A 15,698-nucleotide genomic window follows, 5' to 3' on the forward strand; every position below is an offset into this window, starting at 1 on the left:
TAAATCTTTATTATCACTATACATACTTTAAACACATATTGTTGATGCATCTTAAATATATTAACTTGTTGAATATCAAGAGGTAATAATTCATTTTTTAATTTCCAGTCGACTTCATCGGCATCATTTTACATATCTTTTTGACAGTGCAATCAAAAGGAAATTATAGAACGTTCGATCTAGTTTACGCATGATATTTAAACATATGAGCCGCGCCATGGGAAAACCAACATAGTGGCTTTGCTACCAGCATGGATCCAGACCAGCCTGCGCATCCGCGCAGTCTGGTCACGATCCATGCTGTTCGCTTTTTCAAAGCCTATTAGAGAAACCGTTAGCGACCAGCATGGATCCTGGCCAGATTGCGCGGATGCGCCGGCTGGTCTGGATCCATGCTGGACGCAAATGCACTATGTTGGTTTTTTCATGACGCGGCTCATATATTGTATCAGTTAATTGCTTTGGTATTATAGTACAGTCTTCCATATAAAAAAGGCAATTCTAGTGTCTGAAAAGCTCTTGCCACCACAATTAACATCATAATTTAACGAAAGCATAGAACTACATTCGAAATATGAGTAAGATATAAAAATGAAATTAACATTTTACTTATATGTTCACACTTTGAAATCGTCATTAGCTGCAATGCTGCAATATAGAAACAAGATATAATATAGTTGAACGTCGCTTTAAATCATCTACAACTACTCAAAATATTGTTTTCCCGCATCCAATCGATCCGTTTCACGTACTTACATAGGGTGTATTGGGCATATCCGATCGCACGTGTATAAATTAATGTAGATTCATTTGATTTATGTTAAATCTTCATTATCACTATACATACTTTAAACACATATTGTTGATGCATCTTAAATATATTAACTTGTTGAATATCAAGAGGTAATAATTCATTTTTTAATTTCCAGTCGACTTCATCGGCATCATTTTACATATCTTTTTGACAGTGCAATCAAAAGGAAATTATAGAACGTTCGATCTAGTTTACGCATAATATTTAAACATATGAGCCGCGCCATGGGAAAACCAACATAGTGGCTTTGCTACCAGCATGGATCCAGACCAGCCTGCGCATCCGCGCAGTCTGGTCACGATCCATGCTGTTCGCTTTTTCAAAGCCTATTAGAGAAACCGTTAGCGACCAGCATGGATCCTGGCCAGATTGCGCGGATGCGCCGGCTGGTCTGGATCCATGCTGGACGCAAATGCACTATGTTGGTTTTCTCATGACGCGGCTCATATATTGTATCAGTTAATTGCTTTGGTATTATAGTACAGTCTTCCATATAAAAAAGGCAATTCTAGTGTCTGAAAAGCTCTTGCCACCACAATTAACATCATAATTTAACGAAAGCATAGAACTACATTCGAAATATGAGTAAGATATAAAAATGAAATTAACATTTTACTTATATGTTCACACTTTGAAATCGTCATTAGCTGCAATGCTGGAATGTCGGCATCTCCTTTCCTTATCAGCATATTTTGCTGGTGCAGCTGGGATTTAGAAGCCGTAAAATTACGATTCGTCAAAAAGCATGACCGCTAACGGGCTTGGTCAATTTTCAAATATGTAAATAGTGGAAACTTAAAAAATCTTATTGTTAGAAACTACCAGTCCCATATAGACTAAATAATAGATTTAAATAATTTTAAACATAATTGTTCATTGAGTGACCCTCAACAGAGACTGATTAAATTATACTGATTCGTTAAACAAGGCATGGTCACTTTTTTCCTATATGTATATGATGAAAACTTTAAACATCGTGCAGAAACTGAATACTCGATTTAAAATAAATCAGATAAATATTTCTAAGTTGACCGTCTACCAAAAGTGTTCAAATTATTTTTTGTTTGTGTAACATTGCGCAAATGATTTACAGCAATGTTCCTTTGGTGATCTTCTAACAAGAGGTGTCAATTTATTTACAATGCCATTAGTAGTCTAGTCACTGTTCCTTATATGTATATAATGGAAACTTCTCCTTCTACCAGAAGTAGCCAAGCAATCTTGATTGGACAATAATCATTACCTCTGGGACGGGATTTGTTTTCACTCTATAACTACATAGAAAACATTCGAATTTCAAGTTGTTTGACTGTAATGTTTGTAGAAAACTGAAACCCGTTTGATATGAGAAACGCAGGTGAGTAGCTTATGACCAGTATGTTCCTCTTGTTTATCTCAGTGTGGAAATCAATGTCGAAATTTACGATAATTCTAAGAAATGAGAAAGGCGTTTTCAGCTCTTTCATAGACAAATTTATGTTTTCGGACATGTATGTATGTTTCTGCCATATATTAGCTTTAGGCGTTTAAGTTCTTAATGCGTTTTATGAGATAGATGGCAAGTACTTTCGCAATACAATAATGCTCATGTAAATATATGTTGCAACGCGCATTATGTAGTACAATCAGGTGATTACTTACCATAAGAGATTATATTAGCTTACAGGAAATGGGAGAAAACTGCAGAATATACTGACTCATTTGATGTCTTAATACAATCATTTTCACCAGCATTGAGAAGATTTAACAAAGTTCCAGCTATTTTAACACTAGGTATAGCATTACTGCCGAAGTACAGCTAAGGACTATTGGTTATACCTTTACGGAATAATGTCCAGTGCTATAGACTATTGCATAAGCTATGCATAGGGAAGCTTGTAGAAAGATAAGAAGTTTCAGGACTTCCCGGGCAATAGGAGAATTCCAGCTTACAGACAGACTAGGTTAAGCAATATTGGCGGAGCACAACCAAGATATCGTGGTTACATCTTAAAGGGCTGCGAATCTAGGAATTAGAGCAAATATAATGAGTTGCAGCTTTAAGTAGAATGCATGTTGCTGGGAACTTCAATAAAAAGACTCTTCAGGTATAGTAGTTCATGCCAATGAGAGATAAGTTGAATATTATTATTTGTATGACATTAGTTTAAGCATTGCGTGATTTACGTAATCCATGAAATAACTGAGTTTAAAATCTAAATCATTTGAAAAGCATTGCTACACCAACTATTAAGGCGAGGTAGTCAGAGGAAAATTATATATATGAGATATATAGGTCTCAAGTGTTTTATATTTAAAGCTAAAAAGTAACAAGTTTACAATAAAATGAAATGAAATAAATAGATCGTTTAAATATTGATGACGTCGAAGCATGTCATTTTGTACACATTATAAAAATAGTTCATACACTCGCACGCTTACTTAGATAGCATGCATACAACATCTATTAATAATTCGGCCATCCATTGCAGTTTAGAAATATTAGAAATAGAAATACATAATTAAATTCGTAAGATCGTCAAAAAGTCCCTAATGCTAATGATAAAATACGATCAGAATTTATGTCACAATTATTTTCCAAATTTAGGAATGTCATATATGTGTTCCTTGCTATCTCTTTTATTTTCCTGCATTCCTATCCCGTATGAATACTTCGGTGTAACATAAAAGTGTTTTTCGTCATCAGGTATTTTTTCATTTACATAAGTATGTTCACTGTCTAAATCTTCTTTAGAAAGATGTGGATATCTTTCATCAATTGTTACTATGCTACCATTTCTCATATTAACTTGTGTAAACTTTGGAATGTCCATTTCAGTTTCTTCAGTGATATTTGTATTAGATTCCTTTGTAGAAATAGATTTAGTGTTCTCTGGAATCTCATAATAATCGTCGTTATTTTCTACAGCATGCATTTGTTTTGAAGTTTTAATTGTTCCCCTACTTGCTTCACAATTTTCATACACTGATTCTTCGGTCATTTCACTTTCTTGTCTTTTCATCTCTGCCCGTTTACTAGCATCATCTTCCTCGTTTTCGACTGGAGGTTCATAATATATACTTTCTATCTCATTAGCATGTGTTACGTCATCGTGGCATGTATTAGTTCCAAAGCTATGTATGACGTCATCGTTACTCCACAATTCAGGAGGTTCGTAACATTCATTCTCGGTGACGACAAAGTCTTCTGACTCCATTGATTTATTATCACCGTAATTTACCTTATCTTCTTCAGAATTTGTTCTTTGGCACGAAGCTCTGGATTTTTCGTAAATGATCTCCTTTCTTTCACATATTGTTGATCTCCCTACAAAATAAGGTAAAGCATGTCATAAAGATGTTTTACATGAAAACGCTTGAGAATAATTATGTTTTTCTAAAAAAACAGGAATACGACCTTCAAGATGTGAAAGTATGGAGATTGCTTTATAATGGTAACATTTCTGTATATTATTATTATTATTATTATTATTATACCAGATTTATATAGCGCCCTTTTCACGATCAATTTCACATTCAAAGGCGCTTTACATAGTTTAAATGCAGCCACACAGGGCGCATAATTCATCCTCTACTAGTACAGACACAGAGCGATCTGACCAGAGGGACAGAGTGAGAGAAAGCCCCCACGACAGAGAGATCAGAAATCAGATACAGGCTTTTCCGGCTAACTTAGCCTAGCTCGTTGCGAATAGACAGTCTAGTTTTTTAACGTGCCCAGTGTATAGCACTGATACACGCAAGGATTGCCTGGGTTCCTGACCAGTACACCTCTAGCTGGGTGGGAAACACTGAAAAGCGTTTCTGAAAAATTCCCGAGTAGCTGCCGGGGATCGAACCCCCGACCTCAGGATTGGAAGGCCATTGTGCAAACCACTGAGCTATCCGTCCACCATATCTAGGCCCTGTAACCATCTTAGCTCATTTCCTAAACGCTAGCCTAATGCTCGCAGAGAAAGCAGTACATAAATGAATTTTGTAAATAAATCACAGTACCTGTGACTTCTGGATTGTCATCAAACTCGCTGTCATAGCCGTCTGATACTTCTTCCTCGCCTTCATCATCTTTAATTGTTTCCATGACGTTAATAGCAGATGACTTGGGGAAACCAGGATTGTCTACAGAATAAACTGAGTCAAATTCAGACGACGAATAGCAGAAACTGGAATTCAGTTCAGAGTACACGTTTCCGGTTCCTGTTTCAACAGCATTGCATGGTGTGCCTGACCGGCGTTCCTTAGACACTTTCTTTCTCCGGTTGCTCGCCGCATCAGCTATATAAATTGAAATATGTGAGATGTTAAATTATTAAGCATAGAAATAATGAAAATGCATGTGTTTGCGAGACGTTGGGTGGCTATATGAGGTTATTTTTAATATTCATTCCAGTATCTGCTGGTAACAAACGTCAGTGGCAAGGGAATTTAGAGTCTGTCGTATTAGTTGAAATACTTTAAATACTCCGAACGAAATTTAAACAAGTAAAAAGCTACTTTAACAAGACCTGTCGGAGGACAGCAACGCTCGACTATTCAACAGCCTTGTCAATTGAATGAATATAAAAGTCGACAAAAGGGGCAGAATTTTGTAAAAATGCAAAACAGCTCATGACAATGGACGATTGTGTGAAGTTTCAATCCATTCCCATTAGTGGGTATTGAGATACCAGTCTACATACAAAAACTTAACTTAAAACTACTAAGTCAAAAAGGGGCACAATTTTGTAAAAATGCAAAGTAGAGTTATGGAACCTGTGCACTGCATGTCAGATCATGACAGTGAACAAGTGTGTGAAGTTTCAATCCATTCCCATTAGTAGATACTGAGATACCAGCTTTACATACAAAAACTTAACCAAAACCTGCTAGGACGGAAAAGGGGCATAATTTTGTAAACAAGACGGCCATGATGGCCCTATATCGCTCACCTGAGTTTAATTGCTTGCTTGAACAAATTTCTTTGCTAAAGCTTCAAAAACAAAAACAAAAATAAAAACTAGGTGACGTCAAGGTAAATATTCTTCAAGATAAGTGCTGAAATCTGTTAAAAAATTATACAGGTGGTCCAAATCTCTTTGCTGTAGCTTCAAAATTAAAGTAGGTCAGGGTTAATAACATTTAAGATGAGTATTTAAATCTGTATCAAAAGTTCTACATGTGGTCCAAATTTCCATGCTGTATATTCAAAAACAAGAAAGTAGGTCAGAGGTCACGATTAACATGATTAAGACTATTCAAGATGAGTATTGAAATCTGTATAAAAAATATACAAGTGGTTTGAATTTCTATACTGTAACTTCAAAACGAAAAAGTAGGTCAGTCGGTCACGATTAAGACTATTGAAGATAAGTATTGAAATCTGTATCAAACATTATACATTTGGTCGAAATCTTCAAAAACAAGAAAGTAGGTCAGTAGGTCAGGGCTAAGAACATTAAAGATGAGTACTGAAATGTTTATCGAAAGTTATTGACGTGGCCTAAATTTCTATGCTGTTAAGATCGGTGTGCAAAATTGTAAATGTCATCCAAATTTCAAGGCTGTATCTTAAAAAACAAAAATGTAAGTCAGTAGGTCAAGGTCACAGTCAAGTGACCCCTAATTACTTGAGATCATCAGGTAATTATAATTAAACAGGAAATATGATCAGATAATTTTTAAAGTATTTTTTCCTATATAACTCATATACAAATGACAACCAGGACTGGGACTCTTTTCACCCCAGGGGCATAATTTGAACAATCTTATTAGAGAACCACTAGGCAATGCTACATACCAAATATCAAAGGCTTAAACCTTGAACTTTCAGACAAAAAGATTTGAATAATCTTGGTAAAAGACCACTAGGCAATGCTACATACCAAATATCAAAAGCCTAAGCCTTCCAGTTTCAGATAAAAAGATTTTTAAAGTTTTTCCTATAAAAGTCTAAATAAACCATATGATTCCCGGGGCAGGGCACATTTGTCCCTAGGGAGATAATTTGAACAATTTGGTAGAGGACCACTAGTTGATGCTACATACCACATATCAAAGCCCTAGACCCTGTGGTTTTGAAAAATTTTCATTTCGGTTGCCATGGCAACCAGAGTTCTGTATGGAATTCAATTTTTTGAACAATTTTTACAGAAGACCATCCAAGGAACATCCCTGTGAGGTTCCATCAAAATTGGACCAGTGGTTTAGGAAGAGATGTTGTTTAAAGGAAAGTATGGACGGACGGACGGACGGACGGACACCGGACGGTGAGCGATCAGGTGAGCTAAAAAGCAAAATAAAGTTATGAAACCTGTGCAATGTTAGTCAGTTTATCATAGTTAATAAGTGTATGAAGTTTCAATCCATTGCTACGAGTGATTACTGAGATACCAGCTTACATACAAAAACTTAACCAAATCGGGACGCCGACGCCGCCTTATGGTTTTGTTTGTTTGTTTTGGGTTTAACGCCGTTTTTCAACAGTATTTCAGTCATGTAACGGCGGGCAGTTAACCTAACCAGTGTTCCTGGATTCTGTACCAGTACAAACCTGTTCTCCGCAAGTAACTGCCAACTTCCCCACATGAATCAGAGGTGGAGGACTAATGATTTCAGACACAATGTCGTTTATCAAATAGTCACGGAGAACATACGCCCCGCCCGAGGATCGAACTCACGACCCCGCGATCCGTAGACCGACGCTCTACCTACTGAGCTAAGCGGGCGGGCGCCGCCTTATGGGTGAGTCCAATAGCTCTACCTATTCTTTGAATAATCGAGCTAATAAGAAACTTTCTGCATATAAATTCTATATAAAAATGAAGTTTAGCATATTGTCGATTGAAAGGGGTATGGGTATGGGAAGTTAAACTTCAACAGTTGTTACCAGCCTATTTTGCAATGAATCATAGAAATACATACATGGTCTAAGTGTTGGCACACTGTCTCTTCTCCTTTGAACTCGAGTCTTAAGTACAATCAAGATGATCAAAATAACAATAACAATCAAAGCACAAGCCGATCCAGCAACCACAGGGATTATGCTAAAGGTCGTCCCAGAATTGTCGTCTGCTACACCTAGTATGTGGACCGCTTCTGTGCTGTTTTCTGACGGAGTCGGGGCTGTAAGGAATAAAAAATATACATTTTCTCTTACTGAATAGTAGACACAGACACTGATGAACAGCCAAAGAAATAAAAATAGAATCTATTCGTTCGAATAGCCAGTGTTCAAACATCATATACATAAACACCAGTCCATTCTGATGAGTGGAGCATAAATGCTGATATGCAAGCAAGAACAATATTATTTGTAACAATATCAGATCAGCTCGTAAATGTCGTGTCACTTAAATAGTTTTCTATTTAAACAGATTTTATACATAAATATGAATATTGAAAAACTGTCAAAGAAATCACAGTGGTATTGTACATCGCGTATATAAACATCAAATCATTCTTTGAATTGTGATCATATTGAATGTAAGATGTAGATTTTATTCATAAACAGGAACGCTACTAAACTGTCATATACTTCCGGTCACTCTTAGATATCTTTTTATTTAAAAACGCTATTCCTTCGGACTTCGGGCAATGGTTTTAACTATTGTCCGGCAAGCCATTCAATAAGTGTTAACTATGGAATCGAAGAAAACAAAAAGTTAGATACATACTGGTACACTCTGAACTACAAGTTTCATCTTCCGTCCGGTCTCCTATGCAGTTCTGTGTCACAAAACGTTGTCTGCTATCTGTTGAACACGATCTTTCGCGTGTTCTTGTACCACGTGCTATGACGTCATTTCCACATGATGCGGTACAGTTTGACCACGCTGACCACTGCGTCCATGTACCGACAACTGTAATTATAAATATTTTCACTAAAATTGAAAACTTTATGCACGTGAGCTAACTTAATATAATGAGCACTTGCGGGAGAAAAAGTGTGAGTTTTTGATGTGGCTTAAACCCCTCTGATCGGTTAATCCTTATCTCTGTTTAGATATTGACCGATGGAAATGTTGCAATTTCAGACTAACGTTTACCAGTCAATTTGGGTCAACATTAAAACATTTAAGACTCAGAATAAGGTAAAAAAAGATAAAATGTTTTAATATGTAAATAATAACCAATCTAATTTATGTAATTTAAAATATATATTTCTCTCAGAAGAAATATAGATAAACTATACAAACAGTTTTCCAAAAATATAATTATTTTATTCAATTTTCAGGCATTCAAATGCATTACCTTCACAAACAGTCAGACACATGTGTGATTGAGTGGATATTCCACGGCATTCAGAGCTCCGGACGAGTGAGGATTTTCCACTTAGACACGCCCTCTTCCTGATTTTAAATCCTTTCCCACATTTTGCGCTGCATGCTCCCCAACCTCCCCAACTGGACCATTCTAAAATGTAATTATTACAAATATAGTCGTTTATAATATTATCGATTTTTAAACAGCCCATTTGTGAGTTGCTGTCTTAAAACGTAATTAATTTATTATACTCGTAAGGCTATGTATAGTAAATATTAGACTGGTCATCTGTCCTTATATCTCTTCTCACTTTGACTCGTGTGAAGCATTTCTACCTCTTAACTCTGACAGAATTGTTTGTAACTTGTACAGAATATACATGTACTAGTGTCTATAAATCGACCGAACTAAAGCTACAAGGAGCGAAAGTATATAAAAAAGTACTAAGTCAGATATCTCAGGACTAATTCACGTTTGCGCGTTCATTGAATTTTATTCTTATGAATAAAATTTATTATAACAGTACTTCTCATGCAAAAAAAGAAGAAAAATTACTTGGGCAGTGTGCTGCATTATCGCATGTTTCTGTTTGAAATGTAGGTCCCATGTCATCACAAGCTCCTTTAACACTGCATTTCCTTGACCTTGACCTATGTCTATGTGGGCTGCACTGACTGATACAAAATGACCACTCTTCCCAGGGCTCCATATGCACGTCATGTGGTTCTGAAAAGAATATTATTATTATTACTATTATTATACCAGATTTATATAGCGCCCTTTTCATGATAAACACGTTCAAAGGCGCTTTACATATAGCAAACGCCCCGCCACAGGGCGCGAAATTCATCCTCTACCAGTACAGACACAGAGCGATCTGACCAGAGGGACAGAGTGAGATAAAGCCCCCAGAACAGATAGAGAGAAATCCTTTTTAGATACAGACTTCTCCGACTAACTTCCTAGCTCTTTGCGAATACTGTGAAATCATTAATATTCGTGGGGGACTAATTTTCGTGGATTTCGTGATTGAGTAAATCCACGGAATTTAATCCCAACAAACAAGTAAAATTCCAATTCATTTTATGTTCAAAAGTTGAAATCCACGAATTCATATCCCCACGAAATTGCGGTTTTGAACAAAACCACGAAATTTCATGCCCACGAAATTAAATGATTTTACAGTAGACAGTCTGGTTCTTTAACGTGCCCGGTGTATAGCACCGATACACGCGAAGCCGTCTTTCCTGGGAAGAACCAGTACAAGCTTCTAAGTTAAGTGGGACACACTCAAGAGCATCTCAGAAATTTCCAGTGCCTGGCCCCATGTTCACAAAACATTTTTCGGTCTCAGCTGAGTTTGAGTTTGAAATTTTAAATCAATTTTACTACAACTTCCGTGTTAAATGCCAACTAAGACTAACCATCAATACTGAATAGTCACCTGAAAATAGTTATTAATATAAAAGTACGTTTTAAACATGCTGTTTAGATATAAATGACAAATACAGTTTCATTATCAGACTCAGCTGAGACTGAAAATGTTTTGTGAACACGGGGCCTGGACCGGGATTCGAACCCCGGACCTCTGGATTGACAGTCAAGCGTGTTACCACAGTCAAGCGTGTTACCACTAGACCACCGGCTCACCTTAAATATAATATCACTCTTTTGGTACTCTTTGGTGGATAGGCGCTAATTCTATTTAGTTTTTCTGATCATATCAAAGGTGGAAGCTGCTCTACAACACACATTTCTCTGTCTTTTTATTAGGCCTACGTTTCGCCCGGAAAATGTGTATGCATAACTGCAAAAATATTTTGTTCGCCGACAATGTAAATAATAATTTAAAACTGATAAAACTGCAAATTACTACATACCCTGTTACATTTTAATTGTGCAGAACACAGTTTCTGGAAATGGGTCATGATAGACAGTTAATTAAATGTATGCGCAACTGTTGAAACGCCTCCGACAAAATACAAAATTAAATGCTGTAACGCTATAATATCAAAGCTGATTTGAAGAGGTTTTTTTTCAGCCAATTTTTTTTAACTGTTTCATATATCAGTTACCTTACCTAAAACTGTGACGTAAAAAGATTCAATAACGCAGGGCGGGGCTAAGTTCACAGATGATGACGTCACTTTATACTTCCCGGCGTCCGTCTCTGCTAAATGTTTCAATGTAAGTTTGAAACCATCCCTTGTCTCAGCTATAGAGGCTCTGGAAATCAAATTTAAAAATTTGTAAATTGGCTCATGAAGAATTAGCATAGCAGATATAGAGGTTAGTTGTTTGCAAATCACTTAGGTCTTTATCGTACAGTGTTTCGTCAAATCCGTCAAAATAGCTTCGACCTTGTCATATCGAAATCGCGATAGATTGATAGACTCTCACTGAAAATGCCTTCGCCATTCAGGTGGGCTCGCAGACAAAATATTAGAATATACGTATCAATAAGTATATGTGATCAAGGACACATCCAATTTATACTACGGAACACGTTCAAGACCATTGTCAATCAAAATTAAATATTTTAGTCTTTTAGTCTAAATACGAAACAGAAAACTAAGACGTTCTTGTATTGTGTTTCTAATGCGGTAAGTAATTTTTATTATCATTTCATATAAATCACATTATTACTATTTATACACGTATTAATTACAATAATAAAAAGTATGTTCGGCGGTTATAACTGACACGCAAGTGTCATTAAGCGAACATTATAACTAGTGAATAATAGGCCTACTGTAGACAAATGACAGGGTGCAGATCTATAATAATTATGCATCATTCTATTTTCAATCAGTTTCAGACTACATAGATTTTTCTACGGTATTTTGAAAGTAAATGCTGTTAAACCCCGTCATCAAACCATTAGACCTGTGTATTGAAGTAAAGTCGCTTTTACAAAAAAAAAAAAAAAATAGGATGAGTTCAAAAGAATATTGACCTATATTGCACAAATAAACAAGTTGCATGTATTGTATTTTTTTGGCAAGATCATGTACATACTGCACGCAGAAATAGTTTCTCCTATTCCGTGACTCTATTCTCTGCGGGACGGTACCTACATTTGTTACAAAAACCTAGATGTACGGTACGAATTACCTTGACCGGACTGTTTTAGATACGTTTATAATTAAAAGATGAAAATGAAATTATGTTTCACATATGTCAATCAGGAATTTTATTTCTGCATCATTGTCATCTCGAATATGGGTCCCGTTTTGTTCAGCACTAACGATATACACAGTTACATAAGCTACTAGTCATAAAAACTTATAATGATAATATTAGACCCAAATTCTTGAAAATAACTTCATAGTGACGACCCACAATCATTTTTTTCTTACCTTTTATCATATGGAGCAATGATATTTGTAGAATTGTTGCCCTCTACCACGACGACTGGACGAAGAGCTGGACTGAGCAGCGAGTACTGACCGCAAGACTTAATCCCTGGGAGCTCGAACTCAGCCGAGTTGCCTTTCTTAACTTTGATTTCAATGCATTCTGGAATAGTGTTAAAGCTCTGATAATATTTATGTCAGATATAGCGTTAGAAAATAATTGTTATTTCTGGCCATTTAGTAAACAACCATCGCCACGGTCTTCATGTGCGTAAGCTGGAGTAAACAAATCAAACAGTGGCCTTATAAGCCTGTTTATACCATTTTTACTCCATTGATTAGTTTATAAATAAAATTAAATTTCGAGTAATATGTACATGCAAATATAAATGAACAGTCATGCGATCTAATGGCATTTGTAACCTTACATATTATCATGAAAGAAATAAAGAAGAAATTTTATCATAAAGTAAAGCATGTGATATACAGAATTGTGTTAATCGAAAAATGTTATGATCGTGCAGAAAAAGACAAAACAGAAATATTTACCAAATATACCAAAAATGCAACACCATAGCACTATCCTGTAAATCCTTACACTGTTTATCTCTTTTCTATCCATACTGGAATCTTCTGTATCTTAACTGAAATACATGTTCAAAAATAATATATGTTCAGTTAATACGCGGAATATTTTCATTGTGAACTAAACTGTTGATGTATTTCAATTCACCCTCGAATTTCGAAAATTATTTTATATTCAAACTCATAGGAAGAATGAACCAATGTATCGAGCACATTCTTGTCGTAAAGCAAACTGTGTATTTTTCAATTTTCACATTAACTCTTACAGTCGTCCGCAAGCAAAAATAAGGAAGTTTCACAAATTTTAACTTCTGTAATAAATGTTTAGAATTACAAAATAGCGAAAACATAAAAAGGACGATAAGTCATATACAAAGAAGTGCGCCAAGATATGCCTGATAAATAAGGTTTGAAAGAATATTGTTTGGTTATCCAAATGATTTTTTTTTCACGTAAAATAATCTTCCTTTACATATACATAACCAAATCGGCAGCGAAAGAATTTTCCACTCAACAAAACAAATGTAATCGAAGGCCGCGAATAAATATGTCAACAAATAAAAATGTTATCAGCAGAGCTCAAACCAGTTTAGACCATTCAGTCTTTTGGATCGCAACATATTCCTTCCCCTTTACATTTCTTTTGTTTACACTTCACTGATTGATTGGCATGTTTTCACTGGCAAGGAAATAATGTAGTGAAATTGACAAAAAATACATTTCTTTTCTGCAATAATCGCAAGATATGAAACTGCATTACTGTCTAAAATATAAAAAAAGTTTTTTAATGTTACAATTAAAACAAAACTAGTTGCGCATTTAGAATACAAGTGTGCTTGTTCCAGATGTTTATGTTAATGTTAGACGAAAACAATTGTATATGATGAATATTTAAGTTATCATGCGTTGCTTATACCAAAAAAAAAAAAAAAAAAAAAAAAAAAAACAAAACCCGGCAAGAATAGAAAAGCACTGCTTATTGAAAACCGTACATTAAATAAATCTTCAAGTATCAAAATCATTAACGTTTTCTAATCATACACAACAATCTGTAATAAACGTGACTGCTGATGAGCCTTAATTGAAAAAAGCAATAATCTAGTGTGTAAATCTCCAAAAATAAAACCCATTGTCAATAAAATCGATATTTTACCGCTTACAGAAGTCCAAAGGCTGGTAAATCTCGAAGTTGAAAATGTAAGTGAAAAGCATAAAATTACATTAGAAAATATTTCACTATTTAAACGAAACAGTAAACCGTGTTAAAGTTAAGGTTAAATTTATAACAGATGTTATTTTTTTCTGATAAATATTTTATCTAACGACACTAAACTTACATTAAGCACACTAACCCGTCCTAGTTAAAACACAAAATTATTGTAAGCAGTTCATAGAAAAACAATCATTTCCAGTCATAATTTCCGGTTGTTACCGTAACGTAAACTCACGAAAATACTCTCAATCTATGCCGATCTTTGACGAAAACAACTCGATCATCAAACCGAAATTAATCAGGCCAAAAGCTGTCAGTAGATCAACATTATTATAAAATAAACACCAATACGGTATTATCAATTATTTTTTCTCCTATCAATAATGGGACATATCAATCGGTAAAGTATGTAACATTATCAGAGTTATTAATACAGTCATTAATTGGTCATTAATTGTCATTGTAAAACACGAGATTGTAGTAACTTGTCGTCGTCTAAGATACAACATGAGTGTGGTTTACGTCACCGGCCCCAAAAAAGTGACGAATTTGAATAGTTGCGTATATTTCTGCGCATATTTCTGCGCATAGACAATTTATATCTTTATTAGGTAAATTGTCTTCGTTATAACCGAGTAATTACATTGTCCACTACCGTGTTGGTTTTCAGCTATATGCGGGTTGGCTTATAGTTAATTTTAAAAGATATTTTAGCAACTGCATATTCCATCTTTAAATATAACGTCAAATGAAATTCTGTTAGTCGATTAAAGTAAAATGGTACACGATTTTAAATTCGATGGCATACTGTGAAATTGTTCATATTCGTAGGGGACTAATTTTCGTGAATGTTCTGGCTGAGTTGTAAAAAAAGTCCCAACAAACAAAAAATATTCCCATTCACTAAATGTTCAAAGATCGAAATCCACGAATAAAATAGCTGTTTATCCCTTAACCTGCTAAATTTCTATAATGAACTTGCCCATCTTTCAGTTTGGACAGTACCATTAACTGTTAAAAGGGCTGCTTACCAATGAAGATATCTACTTAATGGCAAACAGCGCAGCTCTTGATCAGACTGCACGGATGTGCAGGCTGATTATGACCTCCACTGGCCGCATAGACAGAATCAATCGTGTCCAGCATGATAAGGGTTATACCAAAACTGTGTACGAAATGAAATGATTTCATTGTATGTCTTTTTCAGTTTTCACTACTGGTAAACAGGATTGTCATGATTATTGCGCGAAAGAATGTAAACAGTTTTCAGACAATAAAAAAAAAAAAAAAAACAGAAAGAAATGTTTATAAACTAATATTTGAAAGTAAATAAATTCTGAGTGACGTTAATAGTTAATAGATCTTCAGTATGACGGGTGACTTATCTGTTGTCCAAATGTCTAAAGCAATGCAAAAAGATAAATTATCAATTGAATTAAACATATTTTTTTCTTCCTAGATGTTCTAACTTTATTTTGTTTTGATGCTT

At 35.2% G+C, this 15,698-nt stretch overlaps 1 protein-coding gene across 1 annotated transcript; it reads right to left on the bottom strand.

The window, feature by feature from the left end:
* Positions 1 to 3,111: 3,111 nt before the first annotated feature.
* Positions 3,112 to 13,932, bottom strand: LOC123539113 (uncharacterized). Its single transcript, XM_045323595.2, has 9 exons — positions 12,961 to 13,932; positions 12,415 to 12,574; positions 11,136 to 11,281; positions 9,611 to 9,781; positions 9,044 to 9,205; positions 8,467 to 8,652; positions 7,715 to 7,915; positions 4,811 to 5,089; positions 3,112 to 4,121 (listed from the first exon to the last, which is right to left on the bottom strand). Exons 1-9 carry the CDS (start codon positions 13,031 to 13,033, stop codon positions 3,385 to 3,387), a joined length of 2,115 nt encoding a protein of 704 aa, XP_045179530.2. The 5' UTR covers positions 13,034 to 13,932; the 3' UTR covers positions 3,112 to 3,384.
* Positions 13,933 to 15,698: the final 1,766 nt, after the last annotated feature.

This window comes from Mercenaria mercenaria, chromosome 18, assembly GCF_021730395.1.
Source record: "Mercenaria mercenaria strain notata chromosome 18, MADL_Memer_1, whole genome shotgun sequence".
Taxonomy (NCBI): domain Eukaryota; kingdom Metazoa; phylum Mollusca; class Bivalvia; order Venerida; family Veneridae; genus Mercenaria; species Mercenaria mercenaria.

Bases quoted from the DNA above. Each gene is read 5' to 3' on its own strand.
- LOC123539113 (XM_045323595.2), bottom strand. From the start codon at position 13,033: ATGGATAGAAAAGAGATAAACAGTGTAAGGATTTACAGGATAGTGCTA. The intron at 12,575-12,960 runs GTAAATATTTCT...ACACTATTCCAG, and splicing joins TTGCATTTTTGGTATATTTG to AATGCATTGAAATCAAAGTT. The intron at 4,122-4,810 runs GTACTGTGATTT...CTTATTTTGTAG, and splicing joins TGACAATCCAGAAGTCACAG to GGAGATCAACAATATGTGAA.